The sequence below is a fragment of the Aythya fuligula genome, chromosome 2 (assembly GCF_009819795.1).
Source record: "Aythya fuligula isolate bAytFul2 chromosome 2, bAytFul2.pri, whole genome shotgun sequence".
NCBI classification, from domain to species: Eukaryota; Metazoa; Chordata; class Aves; order Anseriformes; family Anatidae; genus Aythya; species Aythya fuligula.
The window spans coordinates 9,772,321-9,789,919 of NC_045560.1; the positions used below are offsets into that span (position 1 = coordinate 9,772,321).

The window sequence follows — 17,599 nt, forward strand, 5'->3', positions numbered from 1 at the left end:
TACACTTTTGCATGTAGCTGGGGGCCCAGCTCTCATTGTGATTAATTATCTGCTGGGAAACGCTGCAAGAATGAGCACTATTTGCCTAATTGTGTTTCCAGGGTAACTCATTACATAAAAGTTACAATACATAAATGCAGCTCACTTGAAAAACAGGCCTTATAACATATGATATGTTTACAAGGACACTAAGAACTTCCTTCAGAAAATGAAATAGCCACGTTTCAGAATTCTATGGTTAACATCACTGCTAAGAACTGAGGCAGTCTTGTGGGTAGCACAATAGCACACAAATCAAAAGCTAATTTTTTTGGCTTTACCGGCCTGCATTTTTTCCTAGAGATAATCATCTAACTCCCACAAACCTCAAAGAGCAGTGATGGAATAGATTCAAACTTAGAACATGAAAATAATTACATTCTAAAGTCTTCTGCTGTAAATTCTTCTCAAGAATTTCAATTAATTCTAATTCCAATTTTTGCTCTTTTAACATTAAATACTATTAAAAAAAAAAATCTCTCCTTTACACTACATATTCTCTCAACCACTGTGTGACACTTGTAGTATATTAAGTTTTAAATTTACAGGAGAAACTGTATCATGGGCTGAAGAAATACTTTCTCATTCACCAAGAGTATGTCAGAAATAGACTGCTCTTGACTTGGATCTCTAACACTTAAGACTAGAATATTCTCAGACTTTGCATAAAGGTTGAAGAATAAGCAGATTGTATCCATTTTAACATGAATATGGGCAAGTATTTTCTTTCATAAAATCCTTTCAGAGAGGATCCAACCCTACAACTTCATTATGATTGTTAAATCCACACAGCAGATAAGCAAAACCACAGCAAGGGTTCAGATTAGCCAAAATCATTTGATCATGATGAGTCAGAAGGCGAACTAGAGAATCTTTTGTTTTGCCTTAAAATGTCATGGTAGAAACTGCATCTGCTCAGGAGCTGACTCACAAGACCCTCAGACAATAGTGTAGTGGGGGCAAGGAAAGGACTTGCAGAGATAACCTCCACAGCCAGCCCAGGCCAGAGTGTGTGCGCTCATCAATTATAATCCAGGGTTTTGAATGGGAGAGAAGAAACCATTGGTTCAGCTTCATTAAATCAAATCTTTTTGCTGGGTTTTAGAATTCTGAAATCAATACTTTAAAAGGATTTTAAAATTCGTATTTACTTTCCCTTTCACTCATCTCATTCCAGCTAGTTCAAACATAAGAAAATGGATGGTCAGCAAACCCCGAACAGCTGCTAGCTGGATTAATATCTAAAAATCAAACTTTTATCCACACTATCCAAGCCTTTCAGTTCAGAAGAATGAAAGTAGGAATAATCTTTTTTTACCCGTAATCTTTCTTTTTTCTTTTCCATGACAGAAAATATTAATACAAGTATTTTGAAATATATCAAACTTTTAGTTACTAATACATGCCTGCAGGAAAGACAATAAATGATAAATTTCCCACTTTTTCTCTAAATCACATACAAAAAATCCCCAAAACTGATCAGCTCAGAGTTACTTTGAATTTGGGGTGAGGAAGGAATATCAAGTAGACTCATCTAAAACAGTTTGTCCTCCCTAGTAACAAAAGATAAAATTTGTAAGTACATTAAGAATGTTAAAATTCTCAGCAGAAATCATCCTTTAAAAAGTCCCTGTCAAAAATCCAGCAAGCATTGTTATCTACAAAAACAATCAATTATCATTTTCTGTACTTATTTAAATCATGAAAGCGCACATACAGTTGAAATACATAATTTCTGAACTTTTCACTCAAAAATAAAACTTGCCCTAAGCTGTCTGTCAGGGAAATTGGAGGTAACTTTGATAACTCTTACAATTTTCATATTCATGTAAAAATAGTATGCTACTGGAAGGCCTGTCTCTACCACATAGTTTTTGTTATTACTTTGATGAGGACAGGATTAGGGCCTTGTAACCGTTCTGCTTATGAATCTAGCAATAAAAATAATTATGGTAATAAACTACATGATAAATAGCACTGCTGGGTTACTGGAACAACTAAACACAAGGACACACTTGCATTTAAAACTTTCCACTGACACGACACAGGAATGACAGGACTGAATAGACATCGTTGTTCTCGAACTGTTCCAGTTACCTAATAAGATTATTTAATGTAGCTATTTGGAGTGAATACAAAGATGCAGCCATTATATTTATTGTGGAGAGGACAGAGAAATTCATTAAAACCCCCACCCAACAGGAAACCCTTCGTGCAGAGCCTCAGGGAGGCCCAAGGGCCGGTGAGGCAGCTGGGGCCAGGCCAGGCTTGCTAGGCACAGGGATCCTTGTGGGACTCTGTGTGCCCTCCTGCCACCCAAACCCTTGCCCAGGGGACACAAGGACCCTGTGGAGACATTGCCACCCTCCCAACCTTTACCATGCACTAAAATAGGGTGCTTCTTTTCTTTTCTTTTCTTTTTTTTTTTTTTTTAAGTTCCATTCCTGTTTTGGGGCTGTCAGCCTGGTGTGGCAGATGTCAAGCATAAAAGCCCTCAATTTTTTTCTCCCTACTTTAGGAGCAGGTTGCTTCCCGGTGGTTTTCAGCGTATAAAATAACATGAGACACGGCAACAGGCGAGATAGTAGAAGATACCAATTTATAACATGCTTAATAGACTAAGTATTAGCACTAATTCAATGAGCGGTAGGGGAAAAAATTGTTAATGACAAAAGCATTTACAGTTAACTGTCCAAGAGAATGTAGGGAAGTAAATCATTACATGAAAAAAGGAGCTCCTTTTCTCCATCTACCCCATTAAAAACCCCACTAAAGAGCCAAGGCATTTATTGATTGCTTTCTACTTTCCCACTGCCGAAACTAAGTACTCCTCTATTTACTTTGATTTAAAAATGCATTATTGTCTACTTTCTAATAAACCAGACAGTGGAACAAGAAACTCAAATTATTCTAAGTTTATTCTTAAAATTCCTTTTTTTTTTTTTTTTTTTTTTTTTTTGAAAGACTGAAGGCCTTAATCCTTAAAAGCCTTTTTGAAAGAAATGTTACTAGATGCTGGCCTTGCAGCTGGGCCCAGATTGAAAGTGCACTTACATTTTTATGTTTAGCACTGAAGGACTCTGAAGTTAGCCCTCGCACTCCACATAAAAGCTTTGGAAACGGCATTCTTTGCCACTCGTGCAATTCATTCTCTAAGAAAAGGAAATGGAAAGAAAGATTTCATGTCCAGGGCTTCAGGCCTTTGATCATTTGATGAACATTGGATCCTCAACCTGGGCCTCCAGCTTCTCAGGCCAGACAAAGAGGGCCCCGGCCGCACAGGCTGGGCCGCGATTCCCGCCCGAACAAAACCTTTGGCGGCCGCACAGTGTGACAGCCTGGGAAAGGCCCACCTCAGCAGGGCTGAGATGCCCGCTCTGCCCTTTGATCTTTCATTTAAACCCCAGCCAAAGCACCAGGTCAGGGGATTTCACGTTGCACACCCCCATCGGCAGAGGGGAGCAGGTCAAGAACAAAATGGGGGTGACCGATCTCCAAAAAGCCCTGTGACGCCTTTCTCTGGCCAGTTTCACATGACTTGTCTCGTATTGTGAAACACTAAGCCCGCACTTAAAATGGAATTTGACATTACATGCTACAATGGAGTCAATAAATGGCATTCTTCAGTGCTTTTACAACAAAGTCAACCCTCCCTTAAGTGCCTGAAAGCCTGTAGCTAGAAAATACTTCTCATTTACTTCTTTATGCAAGTAAATTGCATATACTTTAAATTTAGTTTTCATTACAGCTTCTTGTTGCTGACGACTGAAGTGAGCTGAACAAACACCTAACAAAGGTGTACATTAATTTTACTACATACCATTGCTTCTGTTTTCAAAGACTAGGTTGTCACGTGGAAAAGTGCTGCAAATATCTCCATGTTCTTTCACTGAGGGAAAACCTATTTTCCAGTAAGCATGAAAAACTGATCTCATCCCACTGGAAAATCTCCAGGACAGGGCTAAGGAGAAGGCAGACACAGGAGAAGAGAAGGCCAACTTCTTTTAACATCAGGAGCAAGTTCCCTATGATGCTCATGGACAGAAAACATACCCCTTTATGTGCATGTGTGACCAGACGCATTAACATTCAGAATACAGAGGAAAAAATGCTAAATTCTTCTTTCTGATGGGGCACCAGGTCATTATGTCCCACAGGACTGAGATATGTGGATGCAATATATGACTGCAAAGTGTGGAGTGTATTTTTAAAATAAATCTAAAAATATGACTACTTTAGAAGGTTTAAAACAACCGTAAAGTGATTAGAAATCAAAGGTTTATTATTTCATATAAATTAATTTATGTTATTACAATTAATCCTTTTTCTTTAAACACAAACACATTGCACACAATGGCAGATCAAGGTAGCTTAAGAACTTAGCACAAGAATTAGAAAGGCTAATGACAATTTTTTATTTTCAACCTCAGGGATTACTCTTCCTCTTAAAATGCAGTTCTATGACAGTGTAATATAAACAGTGTGGGAAAGGGGTATGATATATCAAGTTGACAATTATGTCTTTTTAACATACAGTCAGGTTTACTTGCCCACTTTTACCCTCCTTCCTTTTGAAGACTGTGTCAGTATTAAAAATTTGGTTTAATTGTATCATACCTAGATTATTTCAGGGTATCTTAAGCACTTCTCATTGTGAACCATATAATGATCAATAAAAATAATGATTCTAATGTCTAGAGGATCTATAGATTTTTACTTTTAACACGAACATTAAGACATTTCATTATTTCATGAAACACATTTCACTGACAAGGAAACCAAGGTATAGGAAAGTTAAATAAGTTGTTCAACATTGAACATAGAGGGGCAGAACTGCAAACAGAGCACTACAATTTTCCAAAGAGACAAATTTGTGCAAATTTGTGCACTTTGTGCATGGGGACCTGTCTGGTACCAGATTTTCTAGGCACTATGGTGCCAATGGCCAGCTACAAGAAAAAGCAAATGTGCTTGACCATTGTGGCTTAGTAGGTGACAATACTCTGGGCAATAGTCATGAAGCAGCCCAGGACCTAACTAACGAAACCACTAAATAAGGATTGTACAGCCTCGAAGTATCTTCTTCTAAAAACTGCACTATTTAAATGGTAAAGTTAGAAAATTCAAATAGTTCTCAACAGCACAAGAACATCTGCTCATTCACAAAGCATTTGCATTTGGGTTTGTTGTTTGAAATCACTATGAAAATGAAACTTAAGAACATTCAGGAAAAAGTACAATTTGCCTCTAATTTATTCTCAGGTTTTCTGTGAATATTGCTCCCCACGTTGTCATGGCAACACAAACACATCTTTCAGTACCAACAAAGTAACAAGCCTTTTGATTCTCACCTTTAGCCATTTTATTGAGAACCATGTCAATTAGAATGTAGGTTCCACTTCTTCCTGCACCATCACTGCCAACAGAAAGGGAAAAAGAAAAAATAAGGCCTATCAATGTGCATCTAGATTCAACATAAAGGTACCTGCCATTATGTTATACTGTTACACAAGGACTGAATGAGGGGAAATGTAGGGTACTGAGAAGGGGAGAAAGAGCTTGCCCTGAATTAACACAAGTTGTTCAAGGAAGATTAGCCTGCATGGATACAAGGGCTTTGTTTTGATTTTTTAAGCCAAGCTGTGTTTATGCAATAAAAACATTTTAAGCAACATTGGAAAAGCCAGTAACATTAAACCCCTAAAAGGATGTAATTTTTGTTCTTCAAGTGTAAATATAATGTGCTTATAGTCACTTGCACTTGAGTTCAAGAACTGCAGAATAAGCTAGACCAGCACATTATCCAACACTGTCCCAAAATGTTGTGGATTGCATTTGAACACAGCGGCCAGAGAATACATTGAGACACCAGTCTAAGAACTGATATATCTGATTACTGATGGACTGCAGTCTTTCTTCACTATATATCACAAGTGATTCTTCTTTTTTACCGTTTGCTTCAACTCTTCCGTAGTTGCAACAATCAGAAAAAAATATTATGCAATTCCTGAGAAACAGCTTTAACTTTTGTGTGCCATCAGTCTTGCCTCAGAGATGAGAGACCAAGCCTTGGGAGTGGAAAAGCTCCCTAATGGGAATGCAGCTTGTGTCCCTTTCAGACATCAACATATAATTGCCAGTGTGATGTTCTTTTAGAGCTGCTGTTAGCAAACATAATTAAGACCTTAAGTAAAAGCTTTTTTCTTTCCCTTCCCCCAAACTTTTAAAAGGTGCATGTGTGACCAATTAGACTGTATATAGTTTTATTAATTAAGCCCTTATTTTTATTGATAGCTCAATTTGTGTACAAGAATACATGAAAGGAAAAATAATAGAACAGTGTGAGGCACATTATTTCATTCTGTTTATAGGCAGGCAGGCTATGAAACTTCATTTTTATTAAGTCTTTGTAGAAAGGCTTTTTCTCTTTCAGTTACTAGATGACTTCTTAGAGAGGGAGGTAATGGTAATATATTTTTTTTCCTATGGCTGTGAAGGGAACAAAGGCATAATCTCATTAGTTAAGCTGAATGGTGAGAGACAAAGCAGTGATCAAGCTCAATAAAAACAAAACAAAACAAAACAAAAAAACAACAACAGAAAACTACTGAGCGAATGGTAGACATTTTCATCCATCATCATAAGAGAGGAACAAGAAACTTTAAGGCTCTTCACTCTGTGTCAAATGTTTCTTTTCTTAGGATTCCTAAAAGCACAGTAAAGGAGCCTGCTCCAGGCTGTTTTCATCTGCAGAATGCCTCCTGGCATCTGGGGGAAGGTGACTGCTGAGCCACTGGTGACACAACACGTTCCCTCTCCTCCCTCCCACAAAAAGTGGAATGTCACGTCAAACAACCTGCCTCTTAGCAGGGCTTTGTTGTTTCTATTTTCCTTGTCTACAAGAGTATTTTGAATAATTAAGTGCAATGTTCTCCTTAAAACTCACAATGTCCAAAATCAAACATTAATGTTACTATGGCAAAATTTTCCATTGACCTACCCAATAGGTTTCCATTGCATCTAGCAGAGTTTGAGGCCTAAAAATAACCTGTGCTTAAAGGATTACTCAATCTGTGGGTTGGTCTCCACTCCCCATCACCACCCTCCTCTTACCATGATCAATGAAAGCAAGTGAAGAAGAAAAAAAATTAACTGAGTGCTAATAAAGGCTAAATTGGGAGGGAATGCATGGAACCACTATCATTTTGTAGGAGATGATTGAAGGAATCAAAGTACTTCTTATATTTGAAAGGCATTAGCCATGCATTCTTAGTTCAAGACACAACATCTACAAAAGCACAGGAAAGGATAATTTTATTAGGAAAACAGACCCTAAACATTATTTAGCATTAAAGAACAGATGATTTATATTTCCTACCTTCAGCCTACCTTACTGTCTTGTTAGTGATTTATTTAAAGCTTTAATTTACCCATTTTGTTTTTACCTACATGAAATTCTTGCACAAAAATCTCTCTGAAGCTATTTTAGAAATTGTACTTGCCTGCAATGAACAACTACTGGACAAGAGCGACCCCTGTAGCACTTGTTTACTTTTCTGAAATAAAACAGACACAAAAAATTAATTAAGCATATTACATACTGTTTCTTTAGCCAACTGTCAAAAATAAGCAATAAGAAAAAGCAAATATTGCAGCCCTTAAAAAAAAGTCCAGTTTATAATTTCCTGATATAACAAGCAGTTGTTACATACATAATCTTGTTTAAAGTTTGCTTCTGCTTTGCTGCTGTAGAAATCCTTGGTAACATCCCATTACCAGTGTTGGTTAAGCAAATGAAATAATCTCTTTTCTCAAATGTCTCATGTGTTAGCTCCAAACTAAGGTTATCACAAGATGCTTTAATTTTAAAGCCAACTATGAGTTCATGAATTTGCTCATGAAGCAACAATAAAAACAAAGCTATAGAACAGGTCTGCCAATATGTAAGTTCAATGAAGGAATTAGCTAGTGCTGAAGCAAACCAAGATGCCCAGTCTAAGAATAAAGCTTGCACAATTGTTTTAAAACTAATTAAACTGCCCTACAAAAATCCAAATCCCAAATCCCTCTTCTGCTCTAGAATGTATTTTACATATGAAGTTTGTTACATACCAAAAAAACACCAAATATGTGTGCATATGTTAACAAGGCAAGCTGAATAAAGGATTAATTGGGAAAGCATTTCCTCAGGAAATCAAAACCTTTCACTTTCCTTGATGAGATGCTTGAGTTTACCAGAGCTAGAAGATCTCCTATATAACCATTTCTTAGGGCAGCTCCATGAGATTCCCAGTTACTCCAATGGTCCCCAGCTTTGCCAAGTGTTGCAGAGGATCCTAACTGCTAAACTGATGAAGTGAACTGCCAGAATTTGGCAACTGTGCAACAATGTTATTATGAATTTGAAAGCATAACTAACCTCCTGAATCATTTAGTTCTTGGCTCTTCATCTATTCACTAACATCTGTGCTGTTAAAGCATGCATATATCTTTAAACATTGCTTACAGTATAGCCTGAAGATGCCTAAACTTCTAAATCTGACAAGGAGTCTGGATATTTGGAAGTCAACGCAAGCAGGCTATGGAGATGCTGATGATGTCCCAGGAAACTGGGTTTTCACATTCTGCCTTTTACTATTCAAGATTCTAACCAAACTTGATAACAATATTAAGTTCTCTTAATGATTCCCTTTAAACACTAGGATTTAGGATTTTTCACAATCCTTACTCTCTTCTGCTCATTTATGTGAATTCATATCCACAGAGACATTCTGTCTCTTTTTATACTCCTCGTATGTAAGTAATGCAATAGAATAACTTTATCCTTTCTATGAAATAAATGGCAAGCCATTGAGAAGCACCTGACTTTGAAAATTAAATGGGACAATTATTTGTCCATAATACATATACAGCCACTATCAAGCAAAACTCTGCCTCCCACCATGTGCACTAGGAGAAGAGCAGTTTTTGCACTTAAGGTATTACTTAAAAGCTAGTAATTACAGAGGGGTATTTACCATTTCTTTTTCTGCTTATGTGGTTCCTTTGTTCCCTGTATGGCACTACTATACTTGCATGTTGTGACTAGCCACCTACCAAAGTCCTAATGTACTTTCAGTGACAAACTTGAACTGAACCTATCAGAAAATCAGACAGCCAGAGACGCATGTTAGGGAAAGACACCTTATGTTTACCAGTTTTATTGAACAGTTTCAAACATTTTAATTATCACACATTTCAGAAAACATAGTAAAACAAAGGGTTTCAATACAGCTGGTTCATAGTTTTGTCTACATATAGTTTATGAAAATATTTAAAAGTGCAGCAACGTCTCATGTCATTCTTAGTTCTGGCTAATGAGAGTGAGCTGAAAATTCATCAATAAGCAAAGTTCTTGAATGTTGAAGAAAATATATATAATATATATATAAACATATACAGGAAGAATTAACTTAGAAAGAATGATTAGTAATACAAACCAACCCTTGGCTCATTGAGTGAAAAAGAAATCATCATGCAAACCATCAGCAAGCAAAGGTCAGAGGTCGTTAGAGGCTCAGAAAAGGGGTTTCCCACATTGTCCCTGCAGCAGAGTCACAGTTTCCAATGATCACTTTTGTGACTATGCAACTGGGCTCATATTACTAGCTGCAACATCACAAAAATGACACTGGCAACCGCTAATTAGCTGGCAAAATAAGAATTTGTCCATTTTTAAAGTGAGCAGTGTTAGTAAATGCCATTGCACACAGCAAGAAGTGATAGCATAATAGATATATATTTTAAGCAAAGCCCTCACATGTGATGCTAATTATCTTTTAGCTTAGCAGTCCCTCTTTAAAGTGTAAATGTGCTCCCTCTGGGCTCAAGAAATATTTAATTACACATATCAGTGCATGACTAACAAGCTAGTCCAGAGCAATAATGATTGGTCTATTGTTCAAAATGAAATTAGGACTCCAGAAGCATTTAAAACTGACCAGTGATTTCTGTAGTAGCCTCACCTCTCAGGGACTGGCTTTGGCACAGATTTTTGAAATATGTAGAATAATCTCTTTTTGGCAATTTATACCTACATTATGAAAGTGTGATAGATTATTCCTCAAGGTTTAATGCATCTGCTAAATACTAAAACACTGTCTGATACACAGTAAGAGAAATGTAAGCTTTCAGTTTTCAAAGAGACTTGAAAAATTTCCTTGAATAAAAATTATAAGGTCCATATTCCCACAGACTCTGGGCAAGGTAATTTTGGGAATCCAATTTTTCTTGGTGATGAATTATAAAAAATAGAGGGTTGGTTATGTATATGCTTAATTTCATATATGTATGTGAATATATAAATATACACACATATCCATATATATATACAAACACACTGAATGCACATAAAAACATAGATAGATTAAAAGAAATGAGAGCAGCCCCTTCCTAGCACCACCTTACTACAAGTATGGCAGTGCTGTCAGACATTCAGGGGGCTTTATGACTCAGCTGTCGTAATCCAGCAGAGCTCATACTTTAAATAGGAAGCTTCAGGTGCAAAAGATGTATTGTATAAATGAATTCCAAATACATTCCTTTTTTTTTTGTCCTTAAAAAAACAGCAAAATTAGATGACCAAGAAAACTGAGATTCATAGACCAGCCATAGTGCATGCCAAAATTCCTTTTCAGAAGGAATTTTACTATGCATTCAGTATTATGAGTTCATCGTACAAAATCTGCACATAGCAAATGATTACGGTACCCTACGCTGGACTGTGAATACATATTAAATGAACACTCAGAATTCAATTAAATCTTAACAGGTTCATTCCCATACTTGCTTTAAATGGAAAGAATGGCAGCTCAGCTACTTTTCTCATCTAGTTATAATTTTGCTTTTTCAAAGTATCACACAACACTTCTTCAATGAGGCTATTTCATGCTCGCACAGTGTCACTAAGCAGCACGTTCCTGGTGATGTGAACTATGATCTACTCTAGACCTAATCCTGCAGTTCATGCACGGACCTTGAGTCTTATTGAACCAAACAGGAGCTGCAGTGCTCCAAGTTTCAGATGTCCTAGCTGATTTGTAGCCTAGTTAGAAACGATAGCAAATTTCCCATTTAATTCAGAAGGGGTAGAATTGGATGTTGGGTTGCACCAGTGCTGCAGCCTTGCATGGCTTAGTGCAACTCATTCAGCATTTTCACCACAAAAATTCACTACAGGCAACTTCCACAGTGCCAAAAGCACAGGAAAATCAACGTAAAAAATCACATTAAAATCTGTATTTGAACCCAGAGAACCATTGTAAAATTCTCCATTCTATGGCCCTGCTTCCTTCCTCTGCTATTGCTTTTGTGGTGTAACCCTGGAGCATGTCCAGATGTTCTTACCTAGCCCCAGTTCACAGCGACTGCTGCACTCTGTCACTTGACCTGTAATGCATGAGATGATTCTCTGCTCTGAAAAATCCTTGCTATACATACAAGAACACTGATGGATAAAGAGTGGCATTTAGCCCTCAGTTTCTAAGGGTAAAATATTGCCAACAGACAACTGTGCAGCCAGCTCCCATTGGACATAAGCCAGCTTCTCCCCTCGGGTGCCGATGCGTAACTCCTACCAGCATCAGCCAGAGCTCCGAGCGCTTACTGAAAGAAACAAGTTTGGACCTTTTGAGCACTGAGCCCTGTATAATCACTTCAGGGGGCTGTGGATAATATTGTAGCACGGAGAGGAAAACAGGAGATCCCCGAGGCCGCTTGTGGATTGAGAACCAACTCCCCAAACCTCCTGGAGATTCTTTTCATTAGTCATAAGCGCATCGCTGTGGATTAGCTGGTACATGCTAACACCTACACGCGATGCACTGGGCACGGTTTGCAATCAAGAAAAGATTATTTCACTCCAGTATTTATCATGTATGGCTTTAATTTTCAAATTAAAATTTAGATAGACACAGCAAACATTAGAGAAGGTGACAAGGACTTTCACAGGTTTTGCCTTTGTATGTTTCTATTTTAGAGCCACGCTGACTTCCTTTAAAATTCCAGAGGGCATGCTTTGTCAACATTTTCATCTGCTTTCTCAAATCTCCACCTTTCTTCAGCCAAAAAATGTCTAGAAGCTTCACTGCTTGATCCTCACAAGCAAACACTACCATGGGAATGCCGTTATTGCCATATGACTCCATTGTGACTTTTTTTTTAAAGTGTGTTGATACTACATAATTTATTTGTGAGATTCCTGCGATAAGGATCATAGGGGAGCCACACAAAAGGCTTGGAAGTTGCAGATGGCTAAATACTTGGAAAACAAAGAAATACAGAAGCACTGAAGAGCTGTACAAAGGAAAGAAGGCATCAATCTCTAAATAGGAAGTGAGTGTGTCTATTTGTGAGGCAACACCAAAAATCAATCTATTGCAGATTTTTATGTTAGTTTATCATTGCAGCATCACAGGCTGAGGGCACTCTTTCAAAAAAGAATTACTTAAAGCACTACTAGAAGTACAGACAGTTCAAGTTTAGTTCCTCAGATTTGGATCATCTTAAATAAACTGCCATACTTTGTGCTTTACCTGCGGAAATCCAGAAGTGATCTCGTGGAAGCAGGAACTCTCTGATCGTTCCAGCTGAGGAAATGGAACTGTGTCACCGTGCGGGTCTCATTTGTCTGCAGGTTCTTCAAGTAGAAGCTCCTCACTAGGAAATCCTCACACCAGATGTGCTCAGAAACAAGGTTTACCTACACCACAGAGAATAAATGGGGATCAGGGATTTTGCTTGCATCTTCAGAATTGTAGGTGTGAGTTGTCTTGGATGAAGGAAGTGCACCAAATTTTATTAGCAAATTGGCCAATGAGGTGAAAATATTTTTTTTATTTAGCAATTAATGTTGTCAGGAAGGGGTTTGCTGCCACTCCTATTTAATTGAAAATATTAAAAAATTACTGTCAATTTTAATGGAAAAGAAAAAAAAATCACTAAATTGAAACCTGACGCTGTGGCCGTGCCTTTTGTATTCATGTAACATCATACACATCAGACTGCCAGGTGCTTTTCACATGAAGATGCCCACAAAGCATTGCTCAGGCCACATCTGAGTGATCTTAAAAATCTCACAGGAATTCACATGAGAAGTTAAAAGTCAAATTTTTCACCCACATAGAAAAATAAACATAAAAATACAGCTTATTTTCAGAGTTAGTTTTTCAGATAGAAAGTTTTTTCACATGTTGGTTTAAATGACAATATTTCTTCACATTTTCCTACTCATATTTGGCATTGTGTTGTTATTTTCTTCCTCTGGTCAGCCAGACAACTGGAAAAACATGACAGCCATTCTCAAGGTTACACTTCCAGAAAACTGGTGATATGGTATTTTGGGGTAGCAATGCAAAGCAGAAAATAAAAATCTGTATTTATTGTTGTGACTGAGGCAAGAGGTAAAAATAGCATTAATTACTGAAGCTATACAGAGGCTTTTCCACAAACATATGCATATGGCTTTCCTAGGGCAAAATTCACTAGTTTTAAAAATACTAATTTCCTATAAAATATAAATATGGGCTTTTATATTTCAACCACTTGCAAAAACATTTTAAAGACAAAATCATTGTATTTTTTTTTCCCGGCACCACTTGGCTCATTATTTACTAGATTTTACCCAGCGCAAACTACCGGGTAATGAAAACAACGCCCAAATTTCCCACAAATCTAAAACTACTCAAAGACACACCAAGGGGATTTAAGAGACCTCAACTCGATGTACAGCTCAGATCAGCTGAAACAGCATTTTGCCCCGTATGAAATCGAGCCATACCCTTCCTGTCACGTTTACAACCCGGCATTTTGTTTAGGTACCTCGTAGATGTGGTAGAGGTTTGACCCTTCGTCTGGCCAATAGTGGTAGCACTGCTTGACTCCGTTTTCCGCGAGGGGTGTCAGCATGACAATAACGACACAGCCGTTCTCCCAGACCATCTGCAGACAAAGAAAGACACCGTGGCCACATTGTGACTGCCTAATTACTGCGTGACATGTATAATTACCGCACTCAGACACACAATCAAAATTTATTCCATTCACAGGAAATTTATTTCATTTTCATTAGACACTTTTACTCTGCAGCTGCTTTCAAATCCCTGAATAAACTGGCACCATATTTTGCAGGCGTCCATGAAATATTAAAGAATTTCCAGCAATTTCAATTTGTATCTTCTACAAAATCTCTCCTTTTTCTCGGTACTTTGTTCAGCTGCTTTTCTGTCAAACTTTCAGATCCACAAAGGAAATACTGAACAGTGCTTGCAAAACACACGGCTATGTGGTGTTTGATACTAAACACCAAAGGAGCATGGACACACCACTAAGAGCATATTGACCTGCTAAAGTTGCATTTGCTGAAACCCATTTGTACCTTCAGTCTTGTTTCTCTTTACAGTGTGCCACAAAGCAAAAGCTACAAAACCGCTGCATTGCTGAAAGAATCATAAAAGTTGCACCTAAACAACAAAGACACAATTACAAAAGATTTGCTGCAAATGTGCATTACTTTTTTACTTTCTCTTTATTCTCCTCTCTCTTTCTTTCTTTCTTTCTTTCTTTCTTTCTTTCTTTCTTTCTTTCTTTCTTTCTTTCTTTCTTTCTTTCTTTCTTTCTTTCTTTTTCCTTCCTTCCTTCCTTCCTTCCTTCCTTCCTTCCTTCCTTCCTTCCTTCCTTCCTTCCTTCCTTCCTTCCTTCCTTCCTTCCTTCCTTCCTTCCTTCCTTCCTTCCTTCCTTCCTTCCTTCCTTCCCCTTTTCTTTTTCATTGATTTTATTATTTTTCTTTCATTCTCTCCCTCTCCCCCACTCCTCTTCCCTCTTTCTATTTTTCCTTTTATTTTTTTCTCATTTTCTGGAGCTACAAGGGAAGCCCAACCCATGCTGCAAACCGTGCACTGTCAGAGCACAGGTATAGCAGAAACAGGAGGAAACTCTTGTATCTTTGCTATCAGCACAATCTCCTAACAATTTAGACTAGCCATGGTCCAGGATACAGGAATCCAACACATCTTCAGCTAAAAGATCTGCGGATGCCTCACACAAACAGCAGAACAAGCAGAGATACTCTGGTCTGGTGCATCTCCCTTCCAAACACAGCCCATGGCTGAACAAAAAGGCTCCTATGAATTAATACCAAACAGCATAATGACTAAAAACTGTTATTATTACGCTGTACATTGATGTTATATTTGCATACAACTTTCATTGTCTTTTTGCTAGCATATAAAATTACTGAATGAAGAATAAACTACTCTTTTTGTGAAGGGTTATGTTTATTTCACAGAAATATTTATAAGCAACTGTATTGACATGTAAATTTTGTAAACAAAAAAGGCCTTTGTCTAAACTGTGCAAAGATGAGATGATACATTCAATTCAAGGATTATTTTTTTTAATTACATATCAAATAAAAGGTTTCCTATTCATGGATAATGATGTTGTCTTCTCTTTTAAGAATAGCTTGCATATATAGAAACAAATAGCATTTTTCTTTGCCTTTTTTTTCTTTTCTTTTCCATTTTGTAACATAATTGAAATAACTTTTAAAAACAGCTTAGAATTATTTAGAGAAATTAATCTAGGGTTTGCACAGAATAGGGCTATTTATAATTTATATAGATAGAACTGAGGAAAGAAATTGTAGTTGGATATAAGGAATAGAAAAAAACTTCTTTTTTTTTTTTTTTTCCCTTGAAAAGATTTTTCAAATCAAACTATCTGTAATCCGCTCATCCTCCTGTTAAAAAACTGACAATACTGCAAAAACACCAAAAAATGCTATAAATTGATAGATAATTTATTTTTTCAGACAGATGCAGATTTATCATTTGTATCTTTTTTTGTCTTTGCATTTGTTTTAGACCGCAGCTGGCAACCTTCTTTGTATGTAAGGAAGATGAATTGGTTTTCATTCATTCTATCATAGTTTCACCTTTTTTAGTTAGCAATCAGACTAAGATCAGAATTCAAAACATGTATCTTACTTTAAAACTAGCCCCACTAAATCAGTACTTTCATCACATAACGATTTAATGTGCCTCTAGAAGGTATAGAAGCTCATTGAAGCCATTACGAAAATGAGGAGAAACACAGTTTTTATGAGTGTAATAAAAATACAATGATCTAGACCATAAACTAATCATCTAGCACTCTGCTTGTGCCACCCAAGTGTAACATTATAAAAGCCCACTCGTTTAGAGAGGAATCCTTACAGTTTGGCAGCCCTGTTCATTGGTTCAAAGATACAGCATTTCATTAGAGAGGGGCTGTCTGCATCTCTGAAGATTTCATTAAGCATAAATCCAAATGAAAGTTAATTTAAACAAACAATTTCAAAGTTACTCCGGGGTATAATATTTCTTTTAGGTCATAGCGCGAAAATGTAGAAGTCAAATCTACTAAATCAAGAAGGCAATACAATGTAGTGGCATCACCCCTGTTACAAGCAATTGTCATCGCATCTTGTGTGCTTACCATTGAGATGGGATCTTTACTAAGACTCACAGGCTGCGACTTGAGGACTACCACTCTTATTTGTTTCCTTAATAATTTAAGTATTAGACCATGGGGATGTTATCTGTATTTCTAGCCAAATAAAGCAGAAGAGGGGTAAGTTAGAGGCAGCTCACAGTTTTATACTGTGGCCAGTTCATCACCCCATCTTTAACTTGGTGATGGGTTCAGGCACTTCAGGTCCCAACACCCAACACTCTGCTGTGCCCAGTGTGCAGAAAGGGCTGTGTGCTAGGAGGTGGCCCCAGCCAGTGCGTCCCTGTACTGGAGGAGCAGGTAGCACAGCCTCAGTCTGTACAGCACCAGTACAGCTTCTGGGGAAGTGCCTTTGGTTACCAAAGTGACATTTTGTCTGGGCTCAGAGAAGAAAAAAGGAGGTTCAGACACAAATTCACAATAATTCACATAATTCTGAACTTTATATGCTTCCACAATTGAAAGTAAGCTATTGTATATGATACTAAATTAAATAGAAAGTAAGGTCCTCTGGGCAGAGGCTTTTCTTTTTAGGTATTTGTGTAGAGCCTATCAAAATTAAGCCTTAGGCTCTAAGCGTTAACTACTGTTAGGCAAATAACCATATAAAACTAAACTTCTCTAGATCACTTTGCATAGGCAGCTTCATGTTTGTAATTTATGGCAATACTTGGAGGAAAAGAACGTGGAATGGAATCTTCTGAATGAAAGTGATAAAGTCTGAGTTACGCATAAGAGCTAACTATAGAGCTCTGCAGTGCATGCTTTGTGGAAAAGGGAAAACTGTATAATTGTGTGACATGTCTACCTTCAGCCTATATGCCATGTTAATTATCTTTAATGAGGTTCTGCTGTATGCATCATTCTCAAAACATTCCTTAGACAAGAATAACACCATCCCTTTCCATTTACTGCAAATTAAAGGCTGAATCCTGCAACCCAAAGATGAGCAGTGCATTTGACATCCGCAGGATTCCCTGTTGATGAAACCCACCACATGGAGAGACCGCATGCTGTGGCTATCGAGCATGCC

At 37.4% G+C, this 17,599-nt stretch overlaps 1 protein-coding gene across 1 annotated transcript in view; it reads right to left on the reverse strand.

Moving 5' to 3' along the window:
- PTPRN2 (protein tyrosine phosphatase receptor type N2) overlaps nt 1-17,599 on the reverse strand; it is a gene marked incomplete at its 5' end in the record, with an annotated part of 646,773 nt that overhangs the window by 16,960 nt on the left and 612,214 nt on the right. The window contains 4 exons of the mRNA XM_032183394.1: nt 5,391-5,455; nt 7,542-7,595; nt 12,612-12,778; nt 13,897-14,016. Coding sequence (XP_032039285.1) covers nt 5,391-5,455; nt 7,542-7,595; nt 12,612-12,778; nt 13,897-14,016 — 406 coding nt within the window. The remainder of the gene's footprint in view (nt 1-5,390; nt 5,456-7,541; nt 7,596-12,611; nt 12,779-13,896; nt 14,017-17,599) is intronic.